Below are 15,935 nucleotides of genomic sequence, written 5' to 3'. Positions count from 1 at the left end.
TCAGCTAGAGGACAGAGATGTAGACAGCAAGTCTGGGATCACATCCCGTCCCTCGTCACAAAGGAGATGGGACGCTCCCTCCTAACCCCCTTCACAAAGAAGGAACTAGAAGAGGCCTTCCATACACAGGATGGGCAGAAATGCCCGAGGGAGGATGGCCTATCTAAGGCCTTCTTCACCACCTACCAGGAAGTGGTGAATGACCCCCTACTGATGGCCTTCTAGGAGATTTTCACTTCATGACACCTTATTATCAATGGCCTATAAGGCACTAGCAAAGATGATTGGTAGGTGACTACGACCCGTGCTTCCAAACATCATCCATGACACATAGACAAGCTTTGTCCAGGATAGGAGCATCCTAGACAATGTATTTACCTTCTTTGAGGCGACAAAGTGGACTCAACACAGTGAGCAGAGACTGGTCGTACTATTCTTGGACTTCGAGAAAGCTTATGACAGGGTGGACTAGGATTTCCTGGAGGGCACCATGGTGAGGTTGGGATTCCCCCAGGTTTGGGTTCGCGGGGTCTCCGCCCTTTACAGATCGGCCACCAGCAGGGTTCTCATAGGCGGAAGGCGAGGGGAGGAGTTTCGGCTAGAGAGATCGGTTCAACAGTGCAAAAAAAAAAAAGCACAAGGACACTCGGGAGATGAAGTGGCCTAGCCAATTTAGTTACTGGTCGGTCAAATTATTTTTTTGAACACCGAAACAATTATTACATTTATTTTCGGTAATTTTAGACTGAAATTTAATATAATAATGTAAAGCTGAAAATTCATTTGGAAAGGCTGCCACTTCAAATCTCTAATGAGAGGCTGGGAAAAACATGGGGAAGGCTGGGAGAGCAAAAACAAAGGTTTAGAGAGAGAGAGGATCATTCATTCTTGCTAGAAACACATCGTGAGGAGGTAGAGCAGCCATCGTGAGCTGAGTTTCAGCCATTGCCAACAGGCATTTGCGTATTTGGAGCAACCAACAACTGCACAAGATCCACAAGTGAGTTAAGACATTGAAAAGCAGCAGAAATCCCATAAGAAGGGTAAAGGCAAGAAGGTCAAGAAGGCCTTGGATGGGCAAGAGACCAAGGCCTCTACTTCGGGAGAAGGTAGCTTAGGAGCAGTGTCACAGCTCAGGATCTAGTGCACAAAATGTCAGAATTCCAGAACATTAAGAGCAGAATGTGCCCTGAACCAGTTGTGGTGTGGTGACTTAAGTCCACCAGTTGGTTTTCAGCAACAAACCCCTTCCTGGATTGCCTTTGGAATGGCAATATAGCAGAGGCAAGGCAGTTTTTTGAGGACTTGCAAAGCCAAAATGCATCATGCTGGGGTGCCATGATTACAGGTTATGTGGAGTGTGCTGAAAACCACAGATAAGAATGATACACTCAAATTCCTCATTCACACTTCACACTAACTAAGACAAAAGAGATGGCCAAAGAATAGCAAAGACAAAAATCACATGAACAATGTGCAAGTGAAAAAGTGGAGATCCTTATACAGGCTTTAACAGCCTGTGTATCACTGATCAGTCCAGTAAATTACATAAACCGCTATAGCAAACTGCTGTCCAACCTTTCCCCTGTCCAGCCAACATCCATGCAGGCCGATGGCACAATTGTCATTAATCAAATTCTCTGCAACTCAGCCTACATTCTATTGTCGTTACCTAGACAAACACAAAAAAACTGTCCTGAGTCAGGGGCGGGCTAGTTGATCAGTGTGGGCCTAGGGTCTTCAATCCTTCCTGTTATTTTCTGCCACACTTTAGCTCTGCTTTTTACACGACAGACTGAGGTTCCTTTAAATGACCACCAAAAATGATTGAAACAGAATAGACACCAGAAGCCAAACTATTAAAGATTATAAACACTTACCAAGAGTGAGATGCTAAGTTGGCTGCTGCCACCAGAAGTGCCTCTCTTCCATGACAAGCGCAACCTTTAGTGCTTGAACTAGGAAACATAAAAACCCACTTTGGATCAGTGTCAGACCACCTACAATCCATTTGATAGAAAACCTCCCCATTCCCAATCCCCCAGGTGCATGCCCCTCAAAACCCCAAACAAACCACACTAAACAAGTTCATATTTTTCAACCTCAAAAAAATAACTTTACCATAACCTTAAGGGAAAGCAATTCCTCTGAAGCTGCACAGTTATTCTCCTCAGCGTGGCTGCTATCCAATCTGTAAATGCAAGTACTCGTTTTAGCACACAATATCAACCTGCATTGCACAATACAATATATTTGCAATGAGAATCTTTTGTTTTGCAAGACATCCAAACAGAGTCACTAATTATCATGATATGTAAACCACTAAAAACAAATTTGTATGTTCAAGTTCCACAAACCTGAAAGGATCGTGAGGAGCATTACAGCCTGTGGGACCATGATTCAATCAAGAATCAAGATCCCTGTTTGTCTTTGGTCCTTGTCTTTGGTCCATATTTCCCGGACAGCATTCAGACCTGAGATCTGAAGGTTAGCTTTACAATCTGCTTCTGGAGTCTGATGGAGTGATGAATGTGTCTGCTCTCATCTTTATGACTATTTTATGTGAATGATCACATTGATAGAAAGGGTGTGAATAGGTGTGAAAGGGGGTTAAGGCCTTTTTGATTATGTGAACCTTAGGATAAGGTTTAAAGAACACATGACGAATTGCACGCATTGCTTCTCTGCTGTGGTTCGTGACAGATCTGTTGGCATCTATTGTGAGGCCTCCCTTTCAGGTTCCAGCAGGCGGTGGCTGCTCTATCGGATTTTGTTTTGTCGCACACAACGAGTTGGCCGATGTCCAGCACACAGTTAGAAAGTTTTGTAATGACCAAAAGCACGGTATTCTTGCCACAAGAACCCTGGTTTTTTCTTACCTTCAACAAGAGAGAGTAACTGTAACTCTTGGTCGCTGGGTCACCTCCACCACAGTTTACCATGGCCTTCAATTTGGCATCTTACCCTCTTCATTTTGGAAGCTTAAGTCCAGGCTATCCCTGGCTTCTCAGATCATTGAGTAGGATTCTCAATACACTGAGTAGAATTCTCAAGCACAAAGTTTTATCTAGTCCTTGAAACTCGTATGTATCAGCATAGAATTCTGATTAAACTGTCTATCCAGAATCCAACTGCAAAGTTTCATCAAAGCACTCTCTACCTAATCCAAAATGTCCATACATCTTAGACCCAGTCAACAAGGTTAACCATCCCACAATATTAGGCGACACTGGCATGGTCTTCACCAAGTCTTCAGCCTCATTCAAGCATCCTCCACGACCAAGAAGATTAACTATGCAATTGTAGTGATCAATTTGAAATTCAAGATCTCTCATTTGCATAAATAGTTGGCATCCTTCCTCCAGTAGCCCATTGTGACTACACGCAGCAAGAATGCTGCTTAGCAACACACAATCTGGTTTTATACTATCATTTTGCATGTGCTTCAGAGATTCAAAAGCTAGATTGCACTTTCCATCTGATGTATATGCAGCAATAATAGCAGTCCACGAAACAACGTCACGGTCATGCATCTGCTCAAACACTTTGTGTGCCTCTTCTACCTTTCCACACTTGACATACATGTCTATGAGAGTGTTCCCAACACTATTGTCTACTTCCAATCCAGTTTCTATAACTTGGTTGTGAACCTGACTGCCCTGCCCAAGTGCACCAATGGCACTACAGGCCTTCAGAATGCATAAGAAGGTTATCTTTTCTGGTTGAATTCCTTCATCTAGCATTATAGAAAACACTTCAAGTGCTAGAAGACCAGAATCATATGCTACGTAACCTGATATCAATGCACTACATGAATCTACAGTCAAATTATCCAATCTGTTGAAGACACTGCGTGCCTCCTTGAGGTACCCACATTTCGCATACAAATCAATAAGGGCACTCCCGACACCCACATCATCCTCTAACTTGTCAGCAATGATCTGACTGTGTATGAGCCTTCCCCCTTCTACATGCTTAACAATAGCACATGCTTTTAGGACTGATAATAAAAGAGTTGTATCAGGCTCTGCCCCCTCGATTAGCATTTTCTCAAACAGCTCAAGTGCGATGTGGCCATGCCCATGCTGAGCATACCCATCAATTAGTGCACCCCAGGTTATAAAGTCCCGTTTGGGTAACCTCATCAACACATTGTCTGCTTCTTCCAAGCTCAAGCATTTAACATACATGTCAATGAGGGCACTCCCAACTAGTGCGTCCAATTCAAGCTGAGATCTCATAACCGCATCATGAGTTACCTTGCCAATCTTGGGCACTTGGCTCAAGCCACATGCTTTCAGAATGCCTAAATACGCTACTTTGCCTGGACTTATGCCCTCATGTTGCATCTTCTCAAAAATTCCAAAAGCAGAAAGAATAAACCCACACTCCACATACCCTATAATCATCGCACCCCAGCACGATGCATTTTGGCTTTGCAAGTCCTCAAAAACCTGCCTTGCCTCTGTTATATTGCCACATGCCGAATACATTTCAATTAGAGCATTTGCAACCAGTGGTTCCAGGCCAGTGTTATCAATCCTAATCTGCTCGTGTAGAAGCCTGCCCTCATTTAATGCTCTTAATCTTCTACAAGCTCTCAGAAGACACACACATGTACCTTCATCGAGTTTTATACAATCCTCTTTCATTCTCTTGAAAAGGTTAAGAGCATGAGAATCATGTCCCTGCTGGACATGTCCTGAGATAAGTGCACCCCATGAGACCACATTTCGCTCTATTAATTTGTCAAAAATACTTTCTGCCTCTTCTAAGCTTCCGCAACTTGCATACAACCCAACAAGACTGCTTCCTATCATAACATTTGTCTCAAATCCTTTATTTACAATCTGATTATATATAGATCTGCCCTGACAAATGTCTCCACTACTTTTACAAGCTTTCAAAACCCACAGAAAAATGATTTCGTCTGGATTTACAGATTCTTTCAGCATCAGTTCAAAAAGTTTTAGGGCAGAAGAATCATATTTGCATTGTGCATGACCTGCAATCAATGTCCCCCATGACACCACATCTCTTTTTGGTAACTGGTTGAAAATCTTGAGAGCCTCATCTAAACTTTCATGCTTGGCATAGAGATCGATGAGGGTATTTCCAATCACCAAGTCTGTCTCTAGTCCCACCTTCACAATCTGATCATATGTCATGCGGCTTTGCTCCACAGATCCCAGGTTTTCACAAGCTTTCAAAACAGATAGAAAGATAACTCTATCTGGTTTAGCTTTTGCTTTCTGCATCTGCCCAAAAAGTTCGAGTGCCACACTACCAGGACCATGTTGAGCATAGCCTGCTATCATTGTTCCCCAGCAGATGACATCTCGTGTCTGCGATACATCAAAAATTCTCCTTGCTTCACTTAGGCTGGAAGATTTTGCATACATGTCAATCAGCGCAGTCACGATTGGCATATCTGATTCTAATCCACCTCTAATGACCATCTCATGAGCAAGCCTGCCCTGTTCAAGTGCTCCTGTATCACCACACACTTTCATGATACTAAGAAGTATGACACCATTTGGCTCTAATCCCTGCTGTTGCATTTCATCAAGAAGTTGAAAAGCCTTACAACTCTTCTCATTCTGGGCATAGCCCGCGATCAATGCACCCCAAGAAACAATGGTTCGGCTTGGCAATTTGTCAAAGACAGAATGTGCCTCATGCAAGCATCCACACTTAGCATAGAGATCAACCAGGGTATTTCCAACAGCTATGTTTCCTTCAAGTCCGAGTGTGATGATTTCATCATGTAGTACCTTGCCTTGTGTTATGTCACCTGTATTGGCACATGCTTTTAATACACAAAAGTATGTGACTTTGTCCGGCTTTATGCCATCTACTTGCATTTTATCATACAGCTCTAAAGCCCTATCACATTTCCCCAGCTTGACATGTCCAGAAATTATAGCACCCCAAGTGTAAACTGTAGGATTGACAACATTACTAAACGCTTCGTTCGCATCTTGCAAGCTCCCACAAGAAGTAAACAAGCGAATAAGTTGATCCCCCCAGAAAGATACAGATGAAAGATTTTTCCTGGCAACCAATGATGCCACTCTCCTACTGTCCTTGAGATCTTTCTTTAGTGTGCATTCCTGTACAAGGTAGTAAAAAACCTCCTTTGGTACAAGACAGCCTCGCTCATCCATCCAATCAACGGTCTGAATTACCAAATCTAGCTCTTTCTTATTGCACAACTGAATCAAGTTGTGGTTTTGGACCCTTTGCAACAAAAACTTTCAACAATTATGATGACTACCAGCTGTTAACGTTAAGCATATGCAATTATGCACGTATGCAGATGCATGAAAATAGCATAACTCACAAAAAGCAAAGCATCCATGGATGCAATTATACTGTGCAAACACATGCAACTATACTGTGTAAACATTTGTGATTATGAACTCGCAGTCTTGTTCAGAGATATCAAAATAGAAAAAGTTGTGGACTCATAGCGTGAGTTGAGAGGTCACGTAAGTTATTTTGTGCCAAAGGACAAGGTACCTGCCACCATGTCCGATGGCCTCTACAAGCTCTGGAATGAGCGGGGAAGGGTGTTTGGTGAAGGTGGGGTTGGTGGAGGCCAATGCGGACGCCATGCCCTTTGCAGTGCCCCGAGCACCCATCCTCTCGAAATCTCACATTGCCGATTGCTTGATCACGCATACGCAGCGCGCGCTCTCTCTCTCTCCGTACGTATGTATATGTTTGTATGTATACTCTCTTGGATGTATATATTTGTGCTTGCTTGTATATACTACGTATACAGACTCCCTTGGATGTATATGTTTGTGCTTGTATATCCTCTCTCTCTCTCTCGTATGTATATATTTGTTTGATTTATATACCAGCTGCCTTGGATGCTGCCCTTAACCATACTTCACACGCTTGATATAGTGCAAACCTCGTGAGACACAAGTTAGTGTATATATAATAATTGTCATGGTCATGGCATCAACCCACTAACCACACTTCACAAGCTAGTTCTTAGCACAAACTTCATGAGGTTATGCTTACCTCATTTTACATTCACATGGTTGCAGACCCATTATGGTGAATATAACCATCCTAATGCTTATGATGACATATAAACCATACTATATTACCATAGTCTCACCTACACCTAAATTTTCAATCCCAATTTGCCTTTGTGATGTTTCTTTGCTATAGTCAAAAATATGCCTCTACATCATTAATAGAACCATAAATTCAATTCATATGCCTCTTGACCTTATAGTAAATGTACAATAGTAAATAATCATTTCCCCCATCCACTAGATACTCAATCTACTATTTAGCTTAACATCATTACTTTCTTCAATGGCATTGATCAAAGGGAGATTCCATTACCTTTTTTGAGAGGGTTTTCGGCCGCTCCCCTCCCCCCCCCCCCCCCCAATTAGACCAAGTAGCCATGCTTCATAGAGCACAACACCCCATCACCATGCTTGACATCCTTTACCTTCAGTAAATTCAACCCATCATCATGCACCATCAAAGACAAGTACCTCCTCTTTATGGACTTGATGTCTTGGACCACCCTGACAGAAATTCTTGCCTTGAGAAGAGTACATTGTTTCTAGAGAGCCCTATTTGATTGAGGTTGGATCTTGCATGTCAATTCAAGGATCATCAAGAGACCACTTTGTACATGGTGTTAGCATATCCTTGCAATCATTATGATTGTAAGCATTAGCATATTTCATCATTTTCATTTTCATTGTTGTTCTCAAGTTGAGACGACATGGTTAGATGTACTTATTTCTTTATCTTGTAGGCCATTCTAGCATTTTGGAGGCATAAATACATCTCTCTCTCTCTCTCTCTCTCTCTCTCTCTCTCTCTCTCTCTCTCTCTCTCTCTCTCTCTCTCTCTCTCTCTCTCTCTCTCTCTCTCTCTCTCTCTCTCTCTCTCTCTCTCTCTCTCTCTCTCTCTCTCTCTCTCTCTCTCTCTCTCTCTCTCTCTCTCTAGCTGTCTTCTAACCACCATTTTGTAATTTATTGATTACCATCCACCTCTTATACAATTTGCTTCTTGTCATCATTATGGGCTTCTCTCTCCATGCACCACTCTTTATCTCAATCGGTGCTTTAGGGACCATTGATGCCTCTTACTTTGCCACCTTCCTTGAGCCTTACTTCTTGCAAATGAACATTGTTCTTGTAAGATAAGATCAAGAACATGAGTGTTCTTGCAACCTTTGTAAATAAACTTGGCCAAAACACTAGGAAATACAATGTAGCACCCAAATGTGAAGTATCTAAAAAATGAAATAGTCTTGTCATCCTTGTGGGTTTCTCTCTTTACTCACCATTCTTAATCTTAATTGGGGTTTTAGGAAACACCGAGGCTTTTTTGAAGAATCTAAACCAAATAGTCTTTTCATCATTCTGGGTTTCTCTCTTTACTCACCATTCTTGATCTCAATTAGGGTTTTAGGAAACACCAAGGGTTTGACTTTGCCTCCTTCATTTTGCTTTGGCCAAAATGTTGGAAACCATTATGTACCACCCACATGCAGTATTTAATTAAAATAGAGAGAGCATGTTTCCATGAACACATACTCAAATAAGGGTTCCAAACCAAACACAAAAATGAAAACATTTCATGCATGTAGGTAGATGTCAATAGAGACAATTTGATAAAGAACACTATAAAGTTGTGTTTTTTGGTAGTGGTTTCTTATTCTAGAGGAATTCGAAATTATTTGTCTTATACACTTAGTTCACTTCTCATTTTAGAAGTGCATAGCCTACTTTGTATGCTCTGCTTGCTTTTTGCTTAAGAAGCACTAAGACCATTGCTTTAATGTAGCGGTTTCTTATTCTTGAGGAATCTAATTATTTGCCTTACACACTTAGTTCACTTCTCATTTTAGCAATATAGAGCCTACTTTGTATACTCGACTTGCTTTTCACTTAGGAAGCACTAAGACTATTACTTTAATGTAGTATAGATTAATGGAAACCTATTCTTATGATGTTGAGCACATTAACCAAAACCTGTATGACCCTTCTTATTATAGCATTGACTTTGACCCATTGATAGCAAAAGCACTATTTGGTATATATATGGGTTTTTTTTAGTGCTGCTATGGTAATCAATACATGTGGATCCTTTTGAACACATTAAACTTCCATGTCTACTTAAACCCAATGAGGCTTTCCTACCAATCTTGCGTGCTTAAGTTTCAAACCACACACACGCACACATGCACACACACGCACGCATGCACACACACACACACACACGCACACACACTCTCTCTCTCTCTCTCTCTCTCTCTCTCTCTCTCTCTCTCTCTCTCTCTCTCTCTCTCTCTCTCTCTCTCTCTCTCTCTCTCTCTCTCTCTCTCTCTCTCTCTCTCTCTCTCTCTCTCTCGTAAAAGTAACACCCCTAAAAAGTAACAAGATGCCAACCATGCAAAAGTGCGATAGGTAAATACCAATTGGAATGGATTACATTTTTGCAAATCCAAGGATCACTATTAGCAATAACGAGAAAGAAGTAGTTGCACTATTATTTTAGAAATCATGAAGCAATTGCATTAGTTGCATTATCATTTTGCTTTGTAAATCCTAGAGTATGCTCGCTCCCATGCAATTTATATTAAATTGAAATATTTCCAAGTACAAGCAAAGAATCTCTATTTTATTTTTCATTCTAGAAAGACTATAGATCTTAAGAAATGTATGCAATTAATAAAATATAAGTCATGTGACCATAAAAGTGGACTACATATCCAAGAGGGATGGAAACCCTAAATCTCGTATAAAAAGGATGAAAAAGCATAAAGCAAGCTATTCGTGTGTGTGCAAACTTTGGGACTCTATGTTCTTATTTCTCTTTATGTGCTTGTGGGAGAGTGAAGGAGAGGAAGAGAGTGAGGTACTTGGGTGAAGAGAAACTCTATTCCTATCCATCCCTTCATGGTGAGAGATGAGGATAAGGGTGCATGCGTGTGAGTTGAGATAGAGGGAGAAATGCATCATGAAACTCTTCTTGCTCTAGTTCTCCCCTTCTTTGTTATCTTCTCCTCTCCTTATTGCTTTCGAAGGTCAAAGCAAGAACATGGATTGAACCAAGCACCATCACATGGATTGTGGAGCAAGCAACGAGCCTCAGCATGAGCAACTGCAACAAAGAGGTGAGTCCTTGTTCATTATAACTCCACTATCAATTTGCATTTATCATTTCGTACATGGGAATCGTAGATTGTAGATCAATTTGAGAGAAGTATGTGAGATGGTTATGTGAGAGATGATCAATGATATTATGAGTTGAACTTAAAAGAATAAGGGTGTATCTGACGTTAACCTCATAGAGTGCAACATTTTGGTTCTATTATATCAAGATCAATGACACTTCGGTCACAAGGTTACTCATATGCTTGTCTTTAAAAACAAACAAGAGAGGAGAGAGAGATGAAGTGTTACAAAATGTGGTTGAGCAAGAGAAGAAGAGATTATGAGGGAAATAAGAAGAACAAGAATGGGATCATGATAACATGAAGGAGACTTAATATTGATGAGGAAGCAAGAATATTGCCTTATAGCTTTCTTGTTTGGACATACACCTTACTCTTTGCTTATGGGATTCAATTACATGTGCCTCTAGTACCTATGCCTCTAGTACCACACATACATTTTAACACTCCCCTTTGTGCTAGCTTACCCTCTAGATAAATGCACCTAAGGTTGCCTAAATTACCCAGTAATATCAAGCATAGCCCAGACTCACACATGAGCTAACTAGACTATTAACACAAGCTATGTGTGCAAAATGCCAATCTAAGCATTAGTACGATGAGCTTAAGGTAAGAAAAGTTCTTACTTCATGTACATCAAGAAGATTAAGCCAAAATGAATTATTTAATCTTCTTAGGATCAATGAACGCCTTGAGAACAAATAATATGTATTATAATCATCACACGGTGATGAAAAAGATGAATGGATAGCTCAAGATGCAAAAGATGCAGAACCTCTTATATCCTTTAACAGTTTGTCATGCTTTTATCTTTCAAGTTGTGATAATGGATAAAGATGTTTTCCTTTTGTTGCAATTCTTTATTTGATACAGGTTATAGGTTGGGGTCGTGCTTGGATGGTATTTCTTGAAGATGCTAAAGAAGATCAAGTTAAAAAATATTTTGAACTTCTATGCTCTTTTTCCAAGGTCGCGAGGATGCTCCTTGATTAAATGTGGGGATATGTTGAGGGTTGAAATGACTTGATTTTTTGGTTGATTTTTGTTGTTTTTGTGGATTGAATGGTTGATTTTTGATGGATTTTGTATGATGGTTAGTTATTTTGGAAGTTTTTAGGAATATTTTGGATGAGGTTGATTAGGTTTGAGAAGATCATGATGTTTTATAATGGAGATATGATGTTCTAACATGCTCTATTGATGTCCTGTTAGTGTCTGATTAGTTTTGTTTGGGTCAGTTGAGCTTCTGATTTACCCTATTTTCTTCTTTATGAGAGGTTGGAATAATGATTGATGGAGTTTGAGAGTATTTGGAAGCTTATTGATTGATCTTGATGGTTTTGAATTATTAAAGTTGAGCTAAAGGCTTTTTGATGTTTTTCTATTAACCGTCCGTTGACCATCTGTAGAGCCTCTGTCTTTGTTTTATTTTGTTATTGGAAAGAGATGAATGTGAAGCTTGGGAAAGTTTTCTAATCTTGGGAATAGATGAATACAAGTTCAAAATAGCTCAAAGAAGTAGCTGCTATGAAGACTAACAAGAAAGACAAAAATGACAATGACATTGTTGAGCTACGACGGGACACTGTTGTGGCTTTGGTGACCTTTCATATTAGACATACCTTTTGGGAGGGGTATCCATGACCAAAGAGGGGTTATGAAGGATTATTATTGATTATCTCATTGTAATATTGAGAGAGAGCATGTATGAGAGAGAGAGAGTGTGTGTGTGTGTGTGAGTGAGTGAAAGATAGCTGAATCTATGCAAAATAATGTATTTATGAGTGAGAGATTGTGAGGAAAAGCTATGGAACCTTTGAAGAAGAATACTATGTGATGATTTTCATTCAAAGTGATGTATTCTCTTGTATCTTTGTGGTCTCTTAATGAGTTGTATGAAGAATATGAAGAGCATAATCAATTTTGTTCAAGTTAAAACTGTGGGAGAATTGTTTCTATGAAGCTGTGTGAAGATTTCTTATTTCTGATGTTCTGTTCCTTGTTGTGGTCAAATAAAATATGAAGAACGTGTTTGTTGATGACACAAGATGGATTTTCTTACACAAGAATCCCCATTTTCTTGGTGTTTCTCTTGGGTCTCCATAACCATATAAAGGACATGCATAATGTATGAAGTGTGAATCCATAGCTAACACTTGGCACAGCTTGGTGGATGGCTAGTATAGCCATGACTCGAACCCTCGTATAATCCATGGTGTCAAAGGCCTTATCGAAAAGTGACATACCAAATGAGAAAAATTATGCCTTACTCACAGCCTTGCACGATGAAGTAAGCCACAAAGAGAAACAATAAGTAGAGCCTCTCTTATAGGATACTTATAGCCCTCTACTGTAGTTGCATAATCCACTCAAGAGACAGTCAAGACAAAATAAAGGCATACATAGTAAGTATGATGAAAAAAAGAAACAAAATGTGAAAGTGGAACCATAGAGTGTCTAGTGAGTTGTGAGGATAATGCATAGTACACAATAGCCTATTGTATGAGTTTTTAAGATGAAAAATATCATTTGATATGTTTACAAGTAACAGTTAATATATACAAAAGTTACATATTTTGGCCTAAAGTTCACCCAAAATAGCTCAAAATAGGGTTTTCTCTTAACATTCACCCAATTTTCTAAACTCTTCACCATTGATCAAGCAAACATTCACCCACTGTTGATCAAATAAGCTAAAATTCATGGGGGTCCCTTATTTTTGACCCTACGCTTTGACAGACAATGTATTTTATAGTTGTAAATGAGACCACTACACATGACTTATGAAAGAAATCATGTGACGCTTACAAGAAGGAAACTACCTCTAATAAGGTGCATCTCATGAAAATATTTTTTGAGTTGTAGATAAAGGAGGGCTCTACTATCACCTTGCACATCAATGAATTCAACATTATATGATTGTTTTTCTAAGAGCTTGATATCTACTAGTCAACTAGATGACTTAAGATACTCTACTACTTTTGGGATTCAGTTATGGAAAGTCCACAAGGTATCATTTGTTGTTATTAAAGGACCCAAATGTGACACATTGTATCCCCTTCATGTATCTTCTGTCAAAAATCATATAATTGCAGTAAATCCACCAACCAAATATATTATTTTGGCATCTCGATTGGAATATATATCTAGAAAAAGAATGAAAATGCTATCTCATTTGGGTCACTTGACTTCTCTTGATTTTTCTAATATTTCTATTTGTGATCATTGTATTTATGGAAAGCATGTACGTTCATCCCATAATAAAAACTTAAATAGAAAAATGAGTGAGCCGCTTGACTTAGTGTATGGTAATATATGTGCATATATGCCTACAAAGTCTATAGGGAAGACATCTTATTTTATCACATTCATTTTGATGATGCAACTAGACAAATGCAGAATTTCATTATGGGTAAGAAAGATGAGGCTTTGTCGTGTTTTCAAAAAAAAAAAGATACTTGCAAAAAATCACTTTGGCAAGAGAGCTAAGTATCTCAAAATCAATAGTGGTAGAGAATATATCTCTGACCAGTTAAAATTTTTGTGAACCACATGGGATAAAAAGAGGACTCATTGTGTTAGAGAGCACATAAATAGGAGGATAAATGAAAGGATATTGAGTATACTATTCAATGCTAGTCTTAAGGATTTTGGGGTGAGACTACAATGATTGTTGTATATTTAATAAATAGGTTGCTCAATACCACTTTGGATGGTGGCATTCATAATGAGGCATGTTTGGGCAAGAATTCCTCTTATGGATAGAGTGGCAAGATGGGTTATTACCTTTGGGATCCAGAAGATAGAAGGATTATGTGTAGTAATGATGTGATCTTCAATAAGAAGATGGGTCACAGATAGAGTGGCAACATGGGTTATCACCTTGGGGATCCAGAAGGTAGAAATATTATGTGTGGTAATGATGTGATCTTCAATAAGAAGAAGATGCATAAGCAATCTCTTAAGCAATTGGAAGCAAGAAATGTTACTTTTCAAGATGTAGTGCCACTTATTATTTTTCCATGTTGGGTGAGTGCTAGTACACTAAGTGTGTAGATAGAGGGTACAAGTGATGCTTCAACTAGTGAGCAAGAAGCAAGTAAATTATTGAGCACCAGGTTGTATGGTGCCTTATGAAGAAAGAGTGGAGACTGAAATTCCTACTTTATTGGCTCATTGTTCTATGTAGATCTACTCGTATCCCTTGTCCCCACGAGAGATTTTACCTGGCCATATAATATTGACAAATTGTGGGCAGCCATCTTCTTATAAAGAGGCCATGACCCATGATGATAAGCAAATGGGAGCTAGCTATAAAGTCTGAAATGGCTTTCATTATAAAGAATTAGACATAGGCTTTTTTATTTTTCAAAGGGAAAAAATTATTTCCCATAAAAGTGGATCTATAACTCAAAGGTTACATGTGACACTAAACCAAAGTACAAGGTAAGGCTAGTAGCCAAAGGTTTTAAGCAAGAAAAAGGTGTGGATTTTCATGAGATATTTTCACCTATGGTAAAATAGACTACTCTTCACAATGTGCTTGCTTTGGTGGCTAAGGATATATGGACATTGTACCATTGGATATCAAGATATTATTTCCACATTGTGATTGTCATGATGAGATCTAGATTCAAAAGCTAAAAGTTTTTGTAAAACATGGTAGAGAAAAGCTTGTCTACAAGCTAAAAAAGAGTATCTATGGATTACAATAGACACCATGGAAATGGTACATATAATTTTCATGCCTTTATGCAATCTCATGTCTACAAGATAGGTGAGACACATACCACTACTTATACACTAAAAAGGCTAAAGATGGCAGCTTGATAGTGTTCACACTTTATATGGATGATATGTTGATAGATAAGAAAAACAAGTATTGGATTGATGCATTGAAGAAAAGGTTTATGGAAACCTTTGAAATGAAGGATTTGGGATATGCAAATCATAGTCTTGGCATGCGAATAATCGCAGATAGAAGAAAGAGATCGCTCTATCTGTCTCAAAAGGATTATGTCATCAAAGTTTTGCATCATTTCAATATGGAGGGAGGAGAGTCAATTAGTACTACATTGCCTCCATATGTGAAAATTAGTGCTAATGATTGTCTTAAAACAAATGAGCCAAAGGATGAAATGGCCAAGGTTCCATATTCATCATATGTGGGTAGTCTCATGTATATTATGATTGCCATTTACTTGGATATTGTATTTGCAGTGGGAGTAGCGAGCAAGTATATATCAAATCTTATGAGCAAACCTCCACATTAATATGTGTATTCTATTTATGAGAAAGGTATTAACTGTAAGGCACAAATCCATCAATTATCATGGTAAGTCTCTAATCATGGCTTGTTTGTCTCATTTCTTCTCGTGTAAATAGGGTAACCATGCTTATCATCGACAATGGTTTTGTGAAGCTCTACCTGTAATGCATTGACACTTACAACCTACCATGCACTCGAAGACGTCCATATGGACTATGCATATTGCAAACAATAATAGTGTCAAATAAATCACGAAATTTGTCTTGTTTAGGAAGCTCTACGCAAACTAGTCTATTGTAGTGCTTTTGCATCCTTGGGATTCAAATCACCCTCCAAGATTAGCAAACCATGTGAGTGTGGCAAACAAAGCTTTTGAAAGTCCACCACACTCATGTATCTTGGCGAAAGAAAACCCTCCACATTAATATGTGTATATTATTT

The 15,935-nt window shown here is 39.1% G+C and overlaps 1 protein-coding gene across 1 annotated transcript; it reads right to left on the bottom strand.

The window, feature by feature from the left end:
• Window positions 1-1,447: 1,447 nt before the first annotated feature.
• On the bottom strand, window positions 1,448-6,810 carry LOC148031073 (pentatricopeptide repeat-containing protein At2g39620-like). Its single transcript, XM_087684594.1, has 5 exons — window positions 6,523-6,810; window positions 2,358-6,113; window positions 2,122-2,191; window positions 1,881-1,958; window positions 1,448-1,672 (listed from the first exon to the last, which is right to left on the bottom strand). The coding sequence occupies exons 1-2, from the start codon at window positions 6,682-6,684 to the stop codon at window positions 3,117-3,119; spliced, it is 3,159 nt and encodes a 1,052-aa protein (XP_087540720.1). The 5' UTR covers window positions 6,685-6,810; the 3' UTR covers window positions 1,448-1,672; window positions 1,881-1,958; window positions 2,122-2,191; window positions 2,358-3,116.
• Between the last annotated feature and the right edge of the window lie 9,125 nt (window positions 6,811-15,935).

This window comes from Lygodium microphyllum, chromosome 9 (genome assembly GCF_053477565.2).
Source record: "Lygodium microphyllum isolate KBCC chromosome 9, Lygodium_microphyllum_v1.1.10, whole genome shotgun sequence".
Classification (NCBI taxonomy): domain Eukaryota; kingdom Viridiplantae; phylum Streptophyta; class Polypodiopsida; order Schizaeales; family Lygodiaceae; genus Lygodium; species Lygodium microphyllum.
The sequence above is the reverse complement of the archived record's forward strand: the minus strand, read 5'-3'. Positions and strand labels throughout refer to the sequence as shown.